Source organism: Myodes glareolus, chromosome 9 (assembly GCF_982192425.1).
Source record: "Myodes glareolus chromosome 9, mMyoGla1.1, whole genome shotgun sequence".
Taxonomy (NCBI): domain Eukaryota; kingdom Metazoa; phylum Chordata; class Mammalia; order Rodentia; family Cricetidae; genus Myodes; species Myodes glareolus.
The window spans coordinates 18,019,667-18,040,596 of NC_142034.1; the positions used below are offsets into that span (position 1 = coordinate 18,019,667).

General features: G+C 38.1%; 1 protein-coding gene across 8 annotated transcripts in view; it reads left to right on the forward strand.

Moving 5' to 3' along the window:
- Positions 1–20,930, forward strand: part of Cdc27 (cell division cycle 27) — a 56,540-nt gene that overhangs the window by 9,627 nt on the left and 25,983 nt on the right. For 4 of the 8 annotated variants that reach the window (XM_048445919.3, XM_048445918.3, XM_048445922.3 and 1 more), the window contains exons 2-9: positions 5,388–5,463; positions 7,090–7,237; positions 7,739–7,864; positions 11,758–11,855; positions 12,705–12,859; positions 12,962–13,173; positions 14,228–14,342; positions 14,944–15,077. In XM_048445919.3, coding sequence (XP_048301876.1) covers positions 5,388–5,463; positions 7,090–7,237; positions 7,739–7,864; positions 11,758–11,855; positions 12,705–12,859; positions 12,962–13,173; positions 14,228–14,342; positions 14,944–15,077 — 1,064 coding nt within the window. The remainder of the gene's footprint in view (positions 1–5,387; positions 5,464–7,089; positions 7,238–7,738; positions 7,865–11,757; positions 11,856–12,704; positions 12,860–12,961; positions 13,174–14,227; positions 14,343–14,943; positions 15,078–20,930) is intronic. The other 4 variants (XM_048445921.3, XM_048445920.3, XM_048445926.3 and 1 more) reach the window with 1 other exon arrangement.

The following is a 20,930-nucleotide window of genomic DNA, read 5'->3' on the forward strand; positions in this document are numbered from 1 at the left end:
GGCTTACTGACTGTCCATGAGTCCCTGGAATCTCCTAGCTTCTGCCTGTTCAGCCTTGGAATTAGAAGCCTACACCACTGTGCCCATCAGACTCAAGTCCCTGTGTTTACCAGGCAAGCACTTTACCAGCTAACCCATCTTTCCAGCTCTGCAGGGTTTCTTGTTTGTTTTGAGACAGACCCTTATGTAGGCTAGTCTTGAATTCCTGATCGGAACTTCTGTGAAGTTCTTGGGTTACAGCATAAGCTACCACATGGCTACAAAAAGTCTGAAGAATGGAAATACATTGAATTTTTAGTGAATGGTAGAGAATTTTTCTAACTTTAGACAATAGAGTTGAAAATTGCTTTTAAAAGACGATTAAAACAAAATTGATTTGAATATCTAGAAAGAATTTGCTTTATTCTGTAGAGACTAATTTCATAAGCTTTGTGTGGCTTTCCAAGGAGAATCATTTGATGAGGGAAGAAAGATAACAGTGACAGCAGCTAAACTGTTTTGCACGGTCACCAGATATGTGCTAGGGATTCCCGTACTTCACTAGGGTTTTGTTTTATGTAGTCAGTTCTTAGTTGGGAGACTTTGTGATCACGTGAGTACAGGTGCCTGTGGGGAGCAGAAATGTCATAGCCTCTAGAGCTGGAGTTACGAGTGGCTGTGAGCCTCGATGTGGGTGCTGGGAATTTTAACTCCAATCCTTAACTCCTAAACTGTATCTGTAGTCCTTGAGTCTTATATTTTTAATAAAGAGACACACTTAAGCACAGTGGGGGGGAAAGCCGTGTGTGTGTGTGTGTGTGTGTGTGTGTGTGTGTGTGTGTGTATTATATAATCAAGTAAGTAGATAGCATTTAATCCCAGCACTGAGAAGGCAGAGTTCAAGAGCAGCATGGTCTAAAGAATGAGTTCCAGGACAGCTAGAACTGTTAAACAGAGAAACCCTGTCTCGGGGGTGGAGGGATGAATTTTGAAGGGTTGGAGAGATGACTTAGGAGTTAAGAGCACTTTTGTTGCTTTTACAGAGAATCAGGGTTCATTTCCCACCACTTATATAGACTCATAACCTTCCATAACTTCCAGTTCCAGGGTTTCTAGTGCCCCCCTTCTGACCTCTTGGTTACCAGACATACACATGGTGGACATACGTACATGTAAGCAAAACACTCATACACATAAAATAAAGGTAATCTATTTTTTTTTAAGGTACTGGGGAAATGGCTTTGTTGGTAAGGTTTTTCCCACACAAACCTGAGAGCTTGAGTTTAATTTCTGTCATCCATATGAAAAGTCAGGCAGCAGCACACACCTGTAATCCCAGCAATAGGAAAGAAAGATAAGATGATTGATCCCTCTGGTTTGCTGGCTAGCCAGTTTACTGCAGTCGGGCAACTCCAGGCTCTGAGAAACCCTGTGTCAAAAACTAAGGTGGAGAGTCAGTCTTTGATGTCTGTTTGTAACACACAAGAATGGACTTTGAGGACTGATGGTGTCACTTGGCTGGTAGTAAGCTTGCCTAGTGTCCACAGTCCTTGGTTCAGTTCCAGCACTGAATAACCAGTAGTGGTGGTGCATGCGTGTCTGTAATCCTGCTCTTAGGGTGGATGCAGGAGGATCAAAAGTTCTAGTCATCCTTGATGTGGGATGTCCTTCTGTATATATGTTACTTCTATTGGCTCATGAATAAAGCTCTTTCGGCCTAGCAGAGTAAAGCCAGGTGAGAAATCTTAACAGATACAGAGAATAGGCAGAGTCAAACAGACACCATGTAGCTACCAAAGGAGACAGACACTGGAATCAAACAAGAGGTGAAAAGCAAATCCATCCCATTTCATAATGGATTTCAATTAAAATTGATAATAAATCAGATTTAATCAAAGAAGAGGCCTTTTTAAAAATATTTGTTTGTTTGTTTGTTTATTATGTATGCAATGTTCTGTCTGTGTGTATGTCTGCAGGCCAGAAGAGGGCACCAGACCTCATTACAAATGGTTGTGAGCCACCATGTGGTTGCTGGGAATTGAACTCAGGACCTTTGGAAGAGCAGGCGATGCCCTTAACCGCAGAGCCATCTCTCCAGCCCAAGAGGAGGCCTTTTTGAAAATAAGAAATTGCATGCGGTAGCTTATGTATATTACATTATACTATATTATATCCATTATGTCACTGTTATCTTACTGTGTCAAGCTGGAAATAAATGTTGCCTGGTCTGCACTGCTCCCTGTCTTAGTAGGAGGCTCATTTTTCTCTTTGTTTTCATGCTTTGGACTAGTAGGTTGACTCAGTAAAAAATATGTGGAAATTTTAGGGGAAATGGTTTTTTGTTTTGTTTTTCTTTGTAGCTTTGGAGTCTATCCTAGAACTAGCTCATGTAGACTAGGCTGGCCTTGAACTCAGTGATCCACTTGCCTCTGCCTCCTGAGTGCTGGGATTAAAGGCACATGTCACTATCGCCCAGTTTAGGGGGAAATTATTAAGGAAAGAAAATTCTGTTATGGACTAAGGTTTTTATTTTGTTTTATTTTGAGATAGGGTCTTTTTTTAAATTTATTTATTTATTATGTATACAGTGTTCTGTCTGTATGTATGTTTGCAGACCCGAAGAGGGCACCAGATCTTGTTATAGATGGTTGTGAGCCACCATGTGGTTGCTGGGAATTGAACTCAGGACTTCGGGAAGAGCAGTCAGTGCTCTTAACCTCTGAGCCATCTCTCCAGCCCCGAGATGGGTTTTTTTTTAGTCCTAGCTGGCCTAGACCCCCCCAGAGATTTTCCTACCTTCCAATTCCTGGGATCAAAGGCATGTACTCTGGCATAGATCTCTTTCTTTAGGATTGGTTCTGCAAATTATGATTACATTCACTAACCAGCCAATTAAAACCTTTCTGATCTGGAATGAACTTGATTGAAACACTAGTACAATCATTCACTTGTGTACCTGTGACTTTGTATGATTAAAAGCCATTTCCTTCCTGTTCTTAGTGCCTATGTGATTTTTTTTTTTTTTAAAGACACTAATAATATAGTAGTCTTCAAAATACGAAAGAGAAAGGGCTGGACAAGAGCACTTGTTCTTGCAGAAGACCAGGTCCATCCGAAACTTCAGTTGAAGGGATCCAGCACCCTGTTCCGACCTCCTTGGGTACCAGGCATGCATGTGGTATACAGACATACATGAAAGTAAACCCCCCTGCACAAAAATAAATGAATAAATCTAAAAACATTTAAATCAGTTCTACAAATATATATTGAGAGTCTATTACACACACATAACTTGGTTCCTATCTGCTATATCAATGCTTCTTATAGGACAAGAGTATTTACGAGTCTCAGAATGTATGCAACTTTCAGTATATATTTAAATTATAACAAACCTCAGATATACACCAGATTTTCAAAACATGCAGGTTTTATTATATATGCCTTTATCTGGGAAGCTCTGTAGTTTCCACAAGATTTTCAAAAGAATGTATTTAAGAAGTGAAAGTCAGCCGGGCGGTGGTGGCACACACCTTTTATCCCAGCACTCTAGAGGCAGAAACAGGCTGATCTCTGTGAGTTCGAGGCCAGCCTGGTCTGCAAGAGCTCCAGGACAGGCTCCAAAGCCACAGAAAAACCCTGTCTCGAAAAAAAGGGGGGGAGGGGAGGTGGAAGTCATACTTTAGTACAATATGGAATTTACTATGGGTATTGCAGTTTTAACACTTAAATTAGTGATTCTGAGCTGGAAAGATGGCTCATGTGGTAAGTGCACACCTATAATCCCAGGCAGAGGCAGATTCAGGTTATTCTCTCAGTCTGAGACCAGCCATTCTATATAGCGAGTTCAAGGCCAGGCAGGACTGCATAGTGAGACCTTGTCTTAATAAAAGGAGGGATGTAGAGGGAAGAGTGGGCTAAAGATGAGCAATAATAAATCTTGCCAGAGTCTGCAAATTTAAAAATATTAAAAAACAAAAATATTTGGACACTTAGTATTTATTATTGTTGTGCTCTAAGTAGATAAGTGTGTTGATATATACTACAGACAAATACATAAGAAGGAATAGATTCCTTGCCTAATAGCATGTGGGTAAATTAGCAGCAAATATGGTGGAACATTTTATGAGGGTTCTAGATGTTTTGCATGGCATATGTTTGGTGCTTTTTAAACTGGCTTTAATGGTTGCAGAATCCTAGAGTAATCCAGCAAACCTTTCTATCAGATCCTGTTTTTGTTTAGTGACCTTACGATTTTTTTTTCCTCATCCCATCTTTATTTCCCTAGCAGTAGAAAACCCTCTATTGAAGTGGTTCTCACCCTTGTAATGCTGTGACCCTTTACAGTTCCTCATGCTATGGTGACCACCAACCATAAAATTATTTCCTTGCTACTTCATAACTACTTAAACCCACAGGTTGAGAACCACTGCTCTGGCCCTAATGATGAATCTCCTTAGTATGGTGTGATATTCAGTATTATAAATATTCTTTTCATGAGATTGAGCATTATTGAATTGATTTGTATGAAAGTATTTTGGAATAATTTAACTGCTGACAGAAATATGACACATTTAAACATGTACATACGCATATATATACATATACAGAGAGAAGGAGAGAGAATCCATAGCCAGGTACTCACTCTCTTTCCAGGCCCCTATTTAAAAAAAAATTAGAAGCTTTTTTTTCCTACCATATTATTAAAAATTTAAAATCTGTCTCAAAAAAGGAATGAGGGTAGAAGGAAGAGTGGGCTAAGGAATCTTTATGGATCGTTAATTTAAACTAGGTTTTGAGGATGAAGAAGTTATTGGTGGAGAAAAAGGATATACAGAGGTAGGAGATTAGAAGTTCATGCAAGGATTGAGAGAGTAAATGTAGATATGTTAGAAGTCATACAGTGAGAAACTTTTCTAGCACACTAGAATTTACTCTGGTTATTGCAGTTTTATCACTTAAATTGGTAAGAGTGGGCTGGAAAGATGGCTCACTTGGTAAGAGCACTTGCTGCTCTCACAGAGGACCCACAGGGTTCCTAACACCTGTATCTGGTTTCATAACCACCTCCAAGAGATCTACCCCACCCCCTACTTCTGTGAGTGCCTGCGCGGACATGTAAAATAAATAAATAAAAATAACCAGGGCTGCTAAGATGCTGCAGCAAGTTAACAGACTTGCTGCCAAGCCAGGTGACCAGATTTTGATTCCTAGGGCATGCATGGTAGGAGAGAGGTTAGCCTTTGACCTCCTGTTACACCGTGCCCCACACACGTCCACCACATGCATGAACAAACACAAGTAACATAAATTACAAATAAGAACTTATATTTGTATTATGTTCAAGGCTGTGTGCCAAAAGTTACTTATAAACTGTATGTATTTATGTGCCTTTTCCCCTCTGTCCACAGGCTGCTATATGGCAAGCATTAAACCACTATGCTTACCGAGACGCAGTTTTCCTTGCAGAGCGACTGTATGCAGAAGGTTTGTGATCTATTCATTTGTATAAAACCATAAATGAATAAAATATATGAAATCACTTTTTATGACTATCAAGATTTATTCATTCTGTCTTTAATTTTTTTCTTATTTTATTATCCCCTAGAGTTATTAATTATTAATCCCCTAGAGTTAAAGTTGTGAGCCTCCCTAAATGTGTGTGCTGGGAACCGAACCCCGGTCTTTGCCAAAATCACTATATATTCTTAATTACTCAGCTACCTTTTTAATTCCTCTCTGTCTTGTTTGTGTATGTTCCCGTGTGTTTGGGTGTGTGTGCAGAAGCCACAGGACAACCTTGGGTGTTGTTTCCCTGGCATTTTTATTTTTGCACTTTTTTTTTTTAACAGTCTGTCTCTGGCATAAAACTTTTCAAGTAGGCTAGACTGTCTAGCCATTGAACCCCAGAATTCTTCCTTTACCTCCTCAGTATTGGAATTCTAAGCTTGTACCAGCATTTTTTAGGGTCCGAAGAATTGAAGTTAGGTCCTGGTATTACTGACTTGAGATCTCCTAGCTGTTATTTTTGTTTTTAGTCAAGCTCTCCCTCCCAGGCTGGCCTTGAACTCTCAACTGCCAAATCTCTACTCTTAGTCTCCCAAGTTCTGGGTTTTGGTCCTAAGCAACCATGCCTGTCTTTTGTTTGTTGGTTGATTTATTTGTTTGTTTTTCAAAACAGGGTTTCTCTTTGTAGCTGTCCTGGAACTCTTTTGTAGACCAGGCTGACCTTGAACTCACGGAGATCCTTCTGCCTCTGCCTCCTGAGCTCTGCCTCTGAGCTGGGATTAAAGGTGTGCGCAACAATGCCCTATATTTTTTTTTTCTTCAGATAATTTTTTTACTTTTTTTTTAATGGGATGGCATATGCTGTGACGTATATGGAAGTCAGAAAGTAACTTGATTGAAAGAGTTGTTTTTCTTCTTTGTGGATTCTAGGGATTTAATACAGGCCCTCAGGCTTGGCAGCAACTGCACCATCTCCTAGACCCCAAACTTTGCTTTATCTTGAATATAATTTAGTGTTAGAGAGGAATAATAAAATGAATAATCCATTCATTTTAATGCAGAAATATTTTGACTTTAGTAATAAGGTTTATTTTTCCCTTCCTAGTAAAATTTACCTTTTTTCTTTATAAGAGGTCTGTTTAGAAAAATATTACCTAAAATAATATGCTTTCCTGGTGTCTGTTGAAGGGTAGGAGTGTTTGTTTACATTTCTTCTGTGTTTACAGAAAATGTCATTAGCTCCATTGTATCTACTACCTGGTTCTTGTAGAGAGATGATCAGTAACTAGCAAATTGACTGGTTTTTTTGTTTGTTTTTGTTGTTGTTTTCTGTTTTTCTTTCTCTGTATAGCCTGACTGGCCTAGAACTTGAAGTGATTTATTTGCTTCAACCCATTTGAGTGCTGAGATTACAGACAAATATGGGCCACCAACTTTAACTTTTCTGTCAAGAATTGATTTCTCCACAACTCAGATTTTAATTAATAATTGTTTTTAATTACATGACAGGCTTAATTTCTTTTTGGCTAAACTTGTTTATTGAGTAACTACTATGTAATATGCTGATTAGTAGCTAATTTATCTTCTTTCTTTTTAATGTCTTAGTACATTCAGAAGAAGCCTTGTTTTTATTGGCAACCTGTTACTACCGCTCAGGAAAGGCATATAAAGCATATAGACTCTTGAAAGGACACAGTTGTACCACCCCACAGTGTAAATACCTGCTTGCAAAATGTTGTGTTGACCTCAGCAAGTAAGTATTAATTTTCTTTAGCTAGTTTTGTTATATGTCTATTGAATTTTAGATAAAATTCTTCTAACAAACTCCTGACTGCTGTTCCTTTCTCTTGAGTAACAATTGAAATGTTTACAACATTGACTATGGCATTAATTTGATCGTGGGAGATTTCTTTATAATGGTGATAATTCTTTTCTGGTGCTGGGTATCTCTAACCCCAGGCTTTATACAAGCATGCAAACAATGTTTGTTTTAATATGAGTAATACATTTGCTGCTCAGACTCGATTTGTCCATATAGAAATTTGAATTTTAATGAGTTCTGATTTTAAAGACAGGACTGAAAATTTAAGGTCATAAATTTCTAGCTTTTCAATGATTCTAACTACATGATTGCCACTATTCTAAAAATACTGTTAACTTTTCACTATATTTGTCATTAGACTCACAATAATAATGAAAGATATCTTTATGAAGAGCTTTTATATTGATATTAAAATTAATTTATATTTTAAAGGCTTGCAGAAGGGGAACAAATATTATCTGGTGGAGTGTTTAATAAGCAAAAAAGCCATGAAGATATTGTCAATGAGTTTGGTGATTCAGCCTGCTTTACTCTTTCATTGTTGGGGCATGTATATTGGTAAGTGAGAGTGATTCAGATTACCAGAAAGGGTCTCCTGCATATTCATTCATGTAGTTCCTGACCTTTCTCATCATAACCTCATTAAATCTGTTAAATAGTAGCAATGCTGATCCCATTTTGCTCTCCAGGTAGCCTCAAAAACTCTTACAAGCTCTTATCTTAGGTAAAGAGAGCACATCTGTGTGCTTGAGTCACTGAAAAAAAGCAAGGAAAATTTGTTTTCTTGATATTAAATATTACTTCTACTCCTTTCTAGACTTTCTACTCTTTGTAGACTTCAAGGTAGGTTTTGGTAATAGACTAAGTTTTCTTATACTATATACTAAGTATATACTTAGATATACTATCAATATATAGTAATCTTTGAGGTGAATTTTTAGCTTGCATGAACTTATAATTATATAATAGTAACATGAGTCTCCTTCAGTTTTTAAAAAGTACTTTAGAAGTTGAGTAGATTAATAGAAAATATTCATAACTCCCCATGGAGTATTTTGCATGTAATAAATGCTATCTGTTAAAATTATGAAAGAAGTGATTAAAGCCTACTCGCACCGCAAAAAAAAAAAAAAATGGCCAGTCAGTGATGGCACATATCATTAATCCCAGCACTTGGGAGGTAGAAGCAATCTAATCTCTAAGAATTCAAGGCCAACCTGGTGTGTGTTGTGAGTTCTGGGTCACCCTAAGCTACGTGGTGAGATTCTTGTCTCGAAAAAAAACCTTGAAATGACTTTTTTGCAGAATAAATGATTTTGTTGAATATGGGAGTTATTTTCAGGTGTAAAAGTGTTACATCAAGTCATTCATAACACGAACTGGAATAAGGAAAGATAATATCTTCATTTACTTAAAAATGGAGTTGGGTATTACCGTGCAACTATGATTATTTTTGTCATTCATTCAAAGAAAGTTGAGGTCATTCTTTACAGCTAAACACAAGAAGTATTTGGTCCTGGGAATATTAAACTCACAGTCCCCACCCTGTTCGTAATAGAGAAGAAAGAAAACAATAGATGGAAATTGATAAAAAGTAGACAAGATTTTGTTCAAGTGAGAGCCTACTGGTTCTTCTGGAAGAATAAAAGGCTCAGTGGCAGAGTCCTTGCCCAGCATAGTGCGACAGGCCTTGGGTTCCATCCTTGGCCCTGAGTGGGAAGGAAGGGAGTAAAATGTACAATAGAAGAGACTTGGTAGCAAAAAAATCCTTTCTTTCCAGAAGGTGGCTTCTCAAGGAAAGTAGATGTTTGAGGGCAATAACCTATTGGAAGGGACCAGTACAGAATTATGAGTGGGGGTTGAAAAAAGTAAAAATCTTAAGGGAAACAGAAATATTTTTTAAATGTGATTAAGTTAGATAGAAAGGTATCCTTACTTTAGAATTGCTGAAAGCAAGTTAGAAGGGATGGATAGTCACAGAAGCTTAAGTCAGCCCTCAGATATTGAGGTCTCTCTGGCTCTTTCCTTTAACATTTTTTAAAATAACTTATTTATTCTGTGTTTGCAACATGTGTGCACTGAGGCCAGAGGGGGATATTGGTTATACTACTACATCACTCTACCTTACTTCTGTGAATCAGGGTTTCTTTCCCTGCCGAAAACTCATCCTTGCAGTCACCAGATCCCACAACACTGAGGTTACAGACTCACTTATGGTCATACCCAGCTTTTAAACATGAGTGCTGAACTCAGGTCATTGTGCTTGTTCAGTGAGCAGTCTTTTTTTTTTAATATTTTATTTAGAGTCATTTTATGTGCATTGGTGTGAAGGTGTCAAATCCCTTGGAACTGGAGTGACAGACAGTTATGAGCTGCCATGTGGGTGCTGGGAATTGAATCCAGGTCCTCTGGAAGAGCAGTCAGTGCTCTTAACCACTGAGCCATCTCTCCAGCCCCATTCAGTGAGCATTCTTATACCCGGAGCCAACTCCACAGCCCCTGTGTTTTTGTTTTCTTAAGCTTATGTTGAAAATATCCATGAGTTAATTTGCTACTTTTAACTTTATTGATTTCATAAAATGGCCTTTATGTGCCTTTTCTTCATTTCCTATTTTTAAGTTATTTCTATATTTTGGTAGGTGATTTAGTCAGTCTTCTGACAATTATATTTTGCTTTATTTATTGAATGGTATTAGGTATGATTTTTATGCCTCATGTTCCTCCTGTCTTTGTCCATGTTTATTGTTTTTATGAACAATACTTCCTTTTCCTCTCAGTGCTGGGCTAAGTGACTCTTTTACCATGAGTCCCCACCCCACCCCTAGGCCACATTCTTATCTTCTTAAATTTATGCTGTTATATGCTTGCTTGAAGACTTAGAAGTGAGACTTCTCCACAGAGTTTTTTACGTTTCTCTAATGTTAGACTGACAATCTGCACATTAAACAGTGTATTTTATCCCATAGTTTTACTTAAGGACAGTGGCTCTCAACCTTCATAATGCTGTGACCCTCATATAGTAATGATACCCCAACCATAAAATCACTTTGGTTGCTACTTCATGGCTGTAATTTTGCTATTATGAATCATAATGTAAATGTCTATTTTCCGATATTCTTAGACTACCTCTGTGCAAGGGTAGTTCAACCATTGCTTGAAGAGGTTCCTTTGAAAATTTTTGGTTTCATACTATCTGGTCTTTTTAAAACCTTAGGGTTTTTGAGTAAAGCTGGGTGTAGTGGAACATGTCTGTCACCTCCCAGTATTTGGGAGGTAGAGGCTTGAAGATCAGGCATCAAGATCATCATCAGCTATATAGAATTTGAGGCCAGCTTTGGCTACAGGAGATCCTGTCTCCAAAAACAACAAAAGTTAGAATTGCTGTAGCTTGATCTCCCAGCCCCCATTACTCCCTTCCCTGTACCCAGTAGATAGTAAGGATTTGAACCTTGAACCAAGTAGAGATTTTTGGGTTGTTGTTGTTGTTATTTTTGTGTGTGTGTTTTTGTTTGTTTTGCTTATGTGTCTTGTTTATTTTTTAAACTGAAAGGAATCTTAACTACTGACCCCTCCTTTTCTCCATTTTTAAAGGTTAAGACACAGTTGGGCTACTCTGATACTTCCCAGAGTGATCAGGGTATAATTGATTCTAGGACTTCAACACTAATTTTTTCTATACCTGATTAGCATCTGTCACCTTCTTCATTACATGGCACACACCTCTAATCCCAGTACTTGGGAGGCAGGCGGACGAACCTCTGTGAGTTTAAACCCAGCCTGGTTTGGCTCTACAAAGTGAGTTACAGAACAATCAGGGTTATGAAAATAAATAAATACATAAATGAAAAATAAAACTTGTCTCCACAGAGCAAGTTCCAGGATGTCTAGTGCTACAAAGAGAAACCCTGTCTTGAAAACACACACACAAAAGAAATCTGATCATTTAAATTTTTGTATTCAAATCATGTAAATTGCTTTCAAAACTACCTTTGGAATGTTATATAAACAAGTAAAAAACTGAAGCATTGGCTGTCTCCTTTCTATATTTCTTGTCAGTCACTGTGTAGCCATTGATTGGCCTTTAATTCACTAGTAGACCAGACTGTCTTAAACTCATAAAGATCCTCTTAACTGCCTCCAAGTGCTGGGATTAGAAGCATGTATGTTTCACCATACCCGGTCTTGTCTTTTATCTGTCAACGAATTAAAAGTCTGAGAATGCAGTGAGAACAGAGCACAGTAATAGAACCCTGTCATCTGAGACAGGAAGAATGAATTTGAGGCTAATTGGAGCTACATGACACAATCTCAGAGAGCAAGAAAAATTAAGAACTTAGGGAAGCCTCGAAAAGAATGCTGTAAGAACATATAAGAGTGATCTGATTTTTTATATCAAAAATTATAAGAAAAGCTTTGGGGTTTATAGTTTAATTTGTTGTTTCTCTCCACAGCAAGACAGATCGGCTTGCCAAAGGATCAGAATGTTACCAAAAGAGCCTTAGTTTAAATCCTTTTCTCTGGTCTCCCTTTGAATCATTATGTGAAATAGGTAAGCTTATGGAGATGGGGACAGGATTCCTCTTTCTTTTTTATTTTTTTTTTTCTCTTTTCAAGCAATGTTTTCCTACCAGTTTTTTTTTTTAATTTGAAAACTTGTAATTGTTTAGCTACAAGAAACTATTTTGCAAGATAAGGGTCATTAAATTAAAAATAATAGGTTAAATCCCAGAGTGATAGCTTATGTCTGTAATCCCAATATTAGAGATCCAGAGATGGAAACACATCTAAGTTTAAGGCCAGCTCTGTGCGACCAGCTCGCTTGCAGGAAGCCCTGTCTCAAAAAGCAGCCCTTCTTTAGAATCATTCATATTTTCTCTTTGTCCAGTCTACCTTAAATGTATGTGTTCTCCAGAATATATGATACTGTGTATATAATATAATACTAGACAAAGTCACTTTCTTTATAAGGAAAAAAATAACAAAATTTCTGCATGTGGTGTGTATATGTGAATTGGGTGCATGTGCTACATAGCACATATGACAACTTCAGGGGTCAGTTCTCTCATCATGTATGTCTTAGAGATTTAACTTGGGTTTCAGGTTGGACAGCCAACCTTTAATTTAGCCTCTGAGCCATCTTACTGGCTCTGATTTATGATATTTAAAATTTGTAATTTATTTTCCAAATTTACATCTTTAAGGGTTAACTTCCACAATAAATTAATGCTTGTGCTTTGGGGGGTAAGATTGATTAGCTTAAATGGACAGGAGAATTTTGAAACTCTAAATACGGCTTTATTTCTGTCTAATTATGCATACTTGAAAAGAGATCCCTCAGAGGCAAATTTTTGGTGTTTTTTGTTGTTGTTGTTTTGTTTTTGTCTCTTGGTCTTCACAGGTGAAAAGCCAGATCCTGACCAAACATTTAAATTAACATCTATACAGAATTTTAGCAGCTGTTTGCCCAACACTTGTACAACTCTAGTATCTAACCACAGTTTATCTCACAGACAGCCTGAGACAGTCCTTACAGAAACACCCCAGGACACAATCGTAAGTGTATCCTTCTCATGTTCAGAATATTCTGAAACCCAGCAGAATGATGGGAACTAAACAGCACATCATAAGTGACATGGGCAAAAATTTCTGTTTCAGGAGTTAAACAGACTGAACTTAGAATCTTCCAATTCAAAGTACTCCTTGAATACAGATTCCTCCGTGTCTTACATTGATTCAGCTGTAATTTCACCAGATAACGTCCCCCTTGGAACGGGTACTTCAATATTATCTAAACAGGTTCAAAATAAACCAAAAACTGGTCGAAGTTTATTAGGAGGACCAACTGCTCTTAGCCCATTAACTCCGAGGTAAGTCACACAAGATATTTTAAAATGTTTTCTAATATAAATAATCTTTGAATTATAATGCAAGTTAATATAAACAGCATCTTACCTAAATCAGTGTGAGAAAGTGGCATTCTGAAGAAATACATGTATAAAATTTTTTAAGTATGAGGGCTGATATTGTAGCTCAGTTGATAGATTGCTTGCATAATGGACACAAAACCTTGGGTTTGATCCTCACTGTGTAAGTGTGCAAGGCTTCAATGCCATGTAATCCTAGTTAGTACTTGGGAAGTAGAAGCAGGAAAATCACAAGTTCAAAGTTCTCTTCAGCTACAACTTAGAAGCCTATGGCATGTAATGCCCTTTCTCAAAATAAAGCAGAGGAAAAAGGTGTTTAAAATGTGACCCAATTAGTTTATGTATTAAAAATACTATTTATGGTTGTGCATCTGCAGATAGCAGTAAAAATTGAAATATTGTTTATGATATAGTTATGGCAATGTTATCAGTTCCTTTTTTCTAAAACTTAGAAAAAAATTGACACTTATTTTTTAAAATATGTTGTCAAAATTATTAAAAACTGTATGGTATATGTATGTATACAATAGCCTGTCACAAAGGCTACATATTGAGAACTATGAAACAAAACTCGCAAAAGAATAGAAGGCCAGGAAGGTATTGAAATAGCATGACTAGGAGATTGATTACGCCGTCTACAGAGACCAGTGGGTAACTATATCAATAGTTATTAGGTAATTACCAGTAATTTCTAGGACATTGTCTCCATTGTTCCAAGAATTGGAATTTATTTTTGTCATTTGAATCTTAACTTTGATAAAGGCAGTCCATTTCTAAGATCAGTAGCTATTGTTCAATTTAGGTCCTTGTCCTTTTTTAGTTCTGGTGGGTGGAGTACTCTACATTCACAGCTCATTTTTAAATCTGCCCCTCAGATCCTCACTGCCCCAAGACTGATTTGCCATTCTCTTCCTTTTAGACCTTCTAATTTAAGTATACTGCTGCTTTATATATGCCTTGATGACTTTTTGACACCTTGATTTCAACCTCTTCTCAGTTTTGGGATTTTGCCATTAGAAACCCCAAGTCCTGGAGATGGATCCTATTTACAAAACTACACTAACACACCTTCTGTAATTGACGTGCCGTCCACCGGAGCCCCTACAAAAAAGGTATTTTCTGTGTAAAATGTAGTTTGGATAAAGAACTTTTTTAAAATTCCAGTCTCTATTTCAGAGAGAATCAGACTTTATAATTATACTTTCCTTAGAGTTACCAAACTGTAAAAGAATGTTATTGTCACAGCCTTCCAGATACATCACACACATACATCTAGTTCATTTCTTAACTATGTTAAGGTTTGTTTCTATCACATTGAACAATTATGTCAGATGAGGCAAACAGAGACCGTTTTCTTCCCCTTCCAAGCAAGCAGAAAGCAATAAGTGAAACATGAGAGAAACTAGAAAGAAATGGTGTCTTTAGAATTTAGAAAAGCACCAGGTAATTTTTTTAATCTCCTCATACTCCTATTTAATTCTGTTACTAAATACAAAAGGAAAAGTATAAATCTTGTGTGTATCATTTTCTTTATATATAGCAAATTAATTCCTAAATATTAAGGCAAATAGCTGTCTTTTAACACAATGTAGTGATAGTAGTGATTGTTTTAAGATGACACATATTCTGAGCTGTTTTCATTGAGGAGATGCAGATAGGAACATCATAGAGTCTTTTATCGCTTACAGTGCAATCTATAATCACAAACCTTAGACTTTTTGTGTTTTACAGTCTGTTGCCAGAATGGGTCAAACTGGAACGAAGTCTGTCTTCTCACAGAGTGGAAATAGTCGAGAGGTCACTCCAATTCTTGTCGCACAAACACAAAGTTCTGGCCCACAAACAAGGTATTTATTACGATGTCTATTTCTTTAAAGTTTTTGTTTGTTTGTTAGTTTTTGCTTGTTTTGTTTTTAAGACAGAGTCTCTATATTCTTTACTCCTTGGCTGTCCTAGAACTCAGTATGTTGACCAGGCTGAGATCTGGCTACCTCTGCCTCCCAAGTGCTGGGTAAAGATGTCTGCCACCACGCATGGCAAATCAGATTTTATTCTCCTCCCATTATTTATTTCAGTACCCGGGTCATAAAATCAAATTTGTCACTGATTACAGTCTTGACTATCTAAAAGAAATCACTGTCCCTGTAATGTTGAAGTGGTGCTTATAATGAGGAGTAGCAACTTGCAGTCTGTGGTTGCCAGGGGTCCTGTTATAAGAATTATTTGAGTGGTAGGATTTGGGATTTTTTTATTTTGCAGGGCAGGCAGTTGTTACTGGTTTTTTCTTGTTGTTTGGTTTTTCCCTTTTTGTTTTTTGATATGTGACCCTAGATCAGAAACTCACTATGAATCCCACACTGGCTTTGATCCGGCAGCAGACCTCCTGCCTCAGCCTCCTGAGTCCTGGCAAGGTCACTTTCCCAAGCTACAAGTAATGAAGTACACAGACTGAGCCCCTGACCTGAGAATCCAAACTTCTCTAGAATACAAGATCTTGAACACCAGTGCTACATAAAAGGCTTCAGATTTTGGAGTAGTTCAGATATTATCATTTTAAATCAGGAATGCTTAACTAGTAAGAATTTTTATATAAATATTTCAAAATCCGAATTTCTGAATTCATTTTTGAATTCAGATTTCTGAAATACTTGTCATCTAAAGCATTTTGACTTGGTGTTACTCACTCTGTTTCTCAAACTGGGTATCTTAAACCAAATTTATTCTCTTCCTTTTCCCTTTTTCTTTTTCCTGCTTCTCATGTTGCTAACAATCTCTCCAGCTTTAAAACGTGTAAGTTTGAAATCAGGTATTGGGAGGAACATTTCCCCACCAAAGTCTATAGGGAAGATCTTTCCTTACCCTTGGGTTGTGACAGCATAGTTCATGTCTTCCTTTGTCTTGACAAGACCGTGTCTGTATCTAGATTTCCCTTCCTGTAAGGACGTCAGTCATACTGGATGAGTCAGTACCCACCTTTATGACCTCATCTTCACTTGATTACAGCTGTGGAGACCCCATTTTCCAGATAACCAGTCACAGATGGGTTCTGGGCATTAAGAGAAACTCAACTGACTACTGCCATATTAGCAACCAAGTACTTCTTAGCAGCTTTCTCTTTTCAAAGACATCTTTATGGTGTATATTTTAATGTATCAAATGTGCCTTCGAGTGGGAAACCCTTAACAACAGTTCATTTTGATGCTCTCAGGGAATATTATAACTGTTTTGTATCCATATATATCATAACCCCCACAATATATCAGTGTTTAAACATTAAAAAAGTCATCTCATCCCCTGTAATGTGTCACGGTAATGAATTTTTTCTCTTCTGCATATCAGAAAACTGTTTCATCTTTATTTTTTTAAATATTCATTTATTTCACATTCTGACCGCAGTTTCCTCTCTGGAAGTCTTTCTGTTTTCTAGGCTAGCCTCACTAGACTCAAGTAATCGTCTTACCTCAGCCTTCCAAATGGCTGAAATGATAATCACTGTACCTAGATGTCATTGTTTTTATTTTTTTTTTGAAAGTAATTTTATTAAATTATAAAAGTTTCCATTTACGCCCCTCTTCCCAACGCCCTCCCACTCCCCCCCTTCCTCTCCTCCTCCCTCTTTGTCCCTAAGGGCAGTCAGGGTTTCCTGCCCTGTGGGAAGTTCAAGTTCCTCCCCCCTCCCTCCAGGTCCAGGAAGGTGAGTATCCAAACAGACTGGATCCCAAAAATCCAGTATATGCAGAGGAAACTAGTCCCAGTGTCATTGTCAATGGCTTCTCAGAAAGACTCCAGGCCAGCCACATTCAGAGAATCCGGCCACATTCAGAGAATCTGGTTGGATCACGTGCTCGTTCAGTCGCAGTCCAACTGGCCTTGGTAAACTCTCATTAGATCCGACCCCTTGTATCAGTGGGTGATAGCATCCCTCGCAGTCCTTCGTCATTTTCTTCCTCCTTCTGCTCCTCATTTGGATCTTGGGGGGCTCAGTCCGGTGCTCCAATGTGGGTCTCCGTCTGTATCGCCATCCAACGCCAGATGAAGGATCTATGGTGATAAGCAAAATATTCATCAGTATGGTTATGGGCCAAGGCCAGTTCAGGCACCCTCTTCTCTGTCCAGAGAACAATCTGGGGATCTCTCCTTGGACCTGGGATCCCATATATAATCAAGTTTCCTGTAAACTCTAAAATGACTCCCTTAGTTGAAATATATTCTTCCCTGATCCCATATTCATCCTTCCTCCCGATGTCATTGTTTTTAAAAGAAATTTTACTGAGTGGGGCACAGCTGAGGAGGTGGCTCAGCAGGTATAGGTTCTTGCTGTGAAAGCAAAAGGGCTTGGGTTCAAATTGATTCCCGGCACCCACATAAAAGTAGGGTGTGTCCACATGTGCTTCTAACCCTAATGTTGGGTGGAGACAGGCAGGTCCTGGATCCTCTCCTGCCAGCCAGCCAAACCAAAACTGTGAACTTCAGGTTTAGTAGAGACTGTCTTTAAAAAGTAAGGTGGATGACTGGAGAGGTAGCTCAGTCCTGAGTGCTTGCTTGTGAGGCATGAGTACCTGGGCATGATCAGGCATGCCCATAACCCCAACACTAAGAGATAGAGGCAGGAGGATCCAGAGAGCTCACTGCCCGCCAGCCTAGCAAAAAAATGAACTTCTGGTTCAGTGTGGGACTGATTTATGAAAATAAGGTAAAGAACCATAGAGGAGGCAGTCTGAGGCCCTTTTCTAACCTCTGTTTATACACTTAGGGTGGGAATGTGTGTATACATACCTTATATTTATTATTTATATTAACTACATAGGTTTTTTTGTTGTTGTTTGGTTTGGTTTTTGTTTTTCAAGATAGGGTTTCTCTGTAGCTTTGGGGCTTATACTAGTTCTCACTCTATAGACCAGATTGGCCTTAAACTCACAGAGATCCACCTGCCTCTGTCTTCCTAGTGCTGGGATTCAAGGTGTGCGCCACCACTGCTTGGTGCTGTATGTATATATTTTAATTTTATGTGCATTGTTATTTTTGCCATGGGTGTTGAGTCTCCTGGAAATGGAGTTACAGACAGTTAGGAGCTGCCATATAGTGTTGGAAATTGAACTTGGGTCATCTAGAGAGCAGTCTGTGCTCTTAACCGCTGAGCCATCTCTCCAGCCCCATCTTTTTCTTTACATAAATTATCCTCTAGGATTCATTTGTGTGAATTTCCCAAGGTATTTGTTGGTAACTCCCAGGACATTTTATTTTATGTGTATGGATATTTCAAATGTGTGTATGCCTGTGCACTCTGTACATGCCTGGTGCCTGAGAAGGCCAGAGGGGGGCATTGATCCCCGGAACTGGAGTTATACTGGAGCCATCTCTTCTGTTCCCCCTTCCCCATCATATTTTAAAACTTTAAAATAGTAATGCTAGTTATACCTTTTTTTTTCTTTTAATGTTGGGACTGCATAGATGACTGCTCTTCCAAAGGAATGAGGTTTGTCTCCCAGCACCCACATGGTGACTCGCAACCTTCTATAACACTAATACTGGAGGAACTAATGCCTTCTGACCCATACACATAAAATATTTTTTTAAAAAAAAATGTTACTGTAATTGACACATAATCACATATGCCAAGCACCTTTTATTGTCAGGCTCCAACTTAACCAAAAACAAACTTAAAATTCAGACACTGTTCACATCACATGAAATAAATATGTATTTTCTGATTCCTTGGACTTTGGGGGAAAATTTCCACATGCATCAAGTGAGTCTTTGGAACCAGCAGAACCTTAACAAAAACATATAGAAAAGTTACTACAGAAAAGTTTCTGTCCTAACCTCTAGCCTAAAAACTGCCATAGCTTTCTTTTTCTTTGATGAAGAATTGTGTCACCCTTATGCAGTCTTTTAAGTCAGTTTTAAACTGTTCCTAAATTTGTCCTTCCTATAAACTACCCTGCATTATAAAATTATTCCTTTCCACTTGTCAGAATTCTTTTTTTTTTAATAAGTAATCACGTTGATAAGATACATTTCTTATTGGACTATAAACGAATGTTAACTGCTATTGCAGAGGACTGGGGTTTCATTCCCACATGTGGGCTCCAGCTGTCTGTAACTCCAACTTCAGTGAATCTGATGCGCTCTTCTGGCCTCTGCAGGCTACTACACGCATGTGGTGCATATAAACTTATAATGGCAAACACACAAGCATATGAAATAAAAAGTAAATGAATAATATGTGTTACATATATAATAATAGTATGTAATAAATAAAGCTATTAAAAGAGTGGATTGAGGGGCTGGAGAGATGGCTCAGTGGTTAAGAGCATTGCCTGCTCTTCCAAAGGTCCTGAGTTCAATTCCCAGCAACCACATGGTGGCTTACAACCATCTGTAATGAGGTCTGGTGCGTTCTTCTGGCCTTCAGGCATACACACAGACAGAGTTATTTATACATAATAAATAAATAAATATTTGAAAAAAAAAAAAGAGTGGATTGATTCCCCAAAAATGTTCCTACTAGGTAAAATTCCCTGCCCTGAACTGTGTCTAGGATGGATTAAAGGTAGCTATAAACAGGTCTTACTTACTAGTTGGTTTCTTATTTTTAGACCTTTCTGACCAAGACAGGTGATATGAGGGTTGATTTCATCTGTTAAGTTGTGGCAGGGTCTGGAATCACTGAGGAAGGGACTATTGGTGAGGGATTGTCTAGATCAGATTGGCCTGTGGACATGTTTGTGAGAGGTTTTCCGAATAGGGTTAGTTGAGGAAAGACTCTTACCTGAGTATGGATGGCACCATTTTATGATCTGGGCTCTGGTCAGAACCAGAGAGAAAGAACTTAGCATAGCTCTCTCCTTCTTGACCCTTTGTCTCTTATGTTGCTTTTGCCAAGAACATTTGGAAACCAAGATGAACAACCAATAATAATTACCTATAAGTTATGAAGTAGATTTACTTAGTCCAGAAGCTGTCTGTCTCCCCACCCCACCCCACCCTGTTTTAGACAGGGTCTCATGTATCCTTGGATGGTTGCAGACTTGCTGTGTGTCTGAAAATAACCTTAAACTAATTGCTCACCTGCCTGCACCTCCAGGGTGCTAGGATTACAAACAGTTTATCAGTATATCAAGTTTATGTGGCTACAGGCCAAACTCAGGGCTTTGTGCAATGCTAAGAAGCTGTATCCTCAGATCTGTGGCCTACTCTTTTTGTTGCTCTTTGAAACAGGTCTCACTGTACCCTTACTCAGTCTTAATTAGATCATTTTAGCTTTCAAGTTTACTTTGTTGTCTGTTTGTTTGCTCTATTTTTTTTTTTTTTTTGAGACAGGGTCTCATTCTGTAGCCCAGACTGGCCTTAAATTGAAACCTGTCTCAGTTCCTTTATTATAGAGATTATCAGCATTATTATACCCTGCCTAACTAAGTTATTATTGAATTCAAAGAAAAGAATTCTTTTAAAAGATTTATTATGTTCTACCTACATATGTGCTTGAATGTCAGAAGAGGGCACTAGTTCTCATCATCAATGTCTGTAAGTCACCATGTGACGGCTGGAAATTGAACTCAGGACCCCTGAAAGAGCAACCAGTTCTCTTAACCTAGGACCATCTCCAGCCCAGCAGTTAAGAACTTGGTGTTGTTGCAGAGAACCTAGCTTCACTTCCTACCACCTACTTTGGGTGGTTTACAACTGCCTGTAACTCC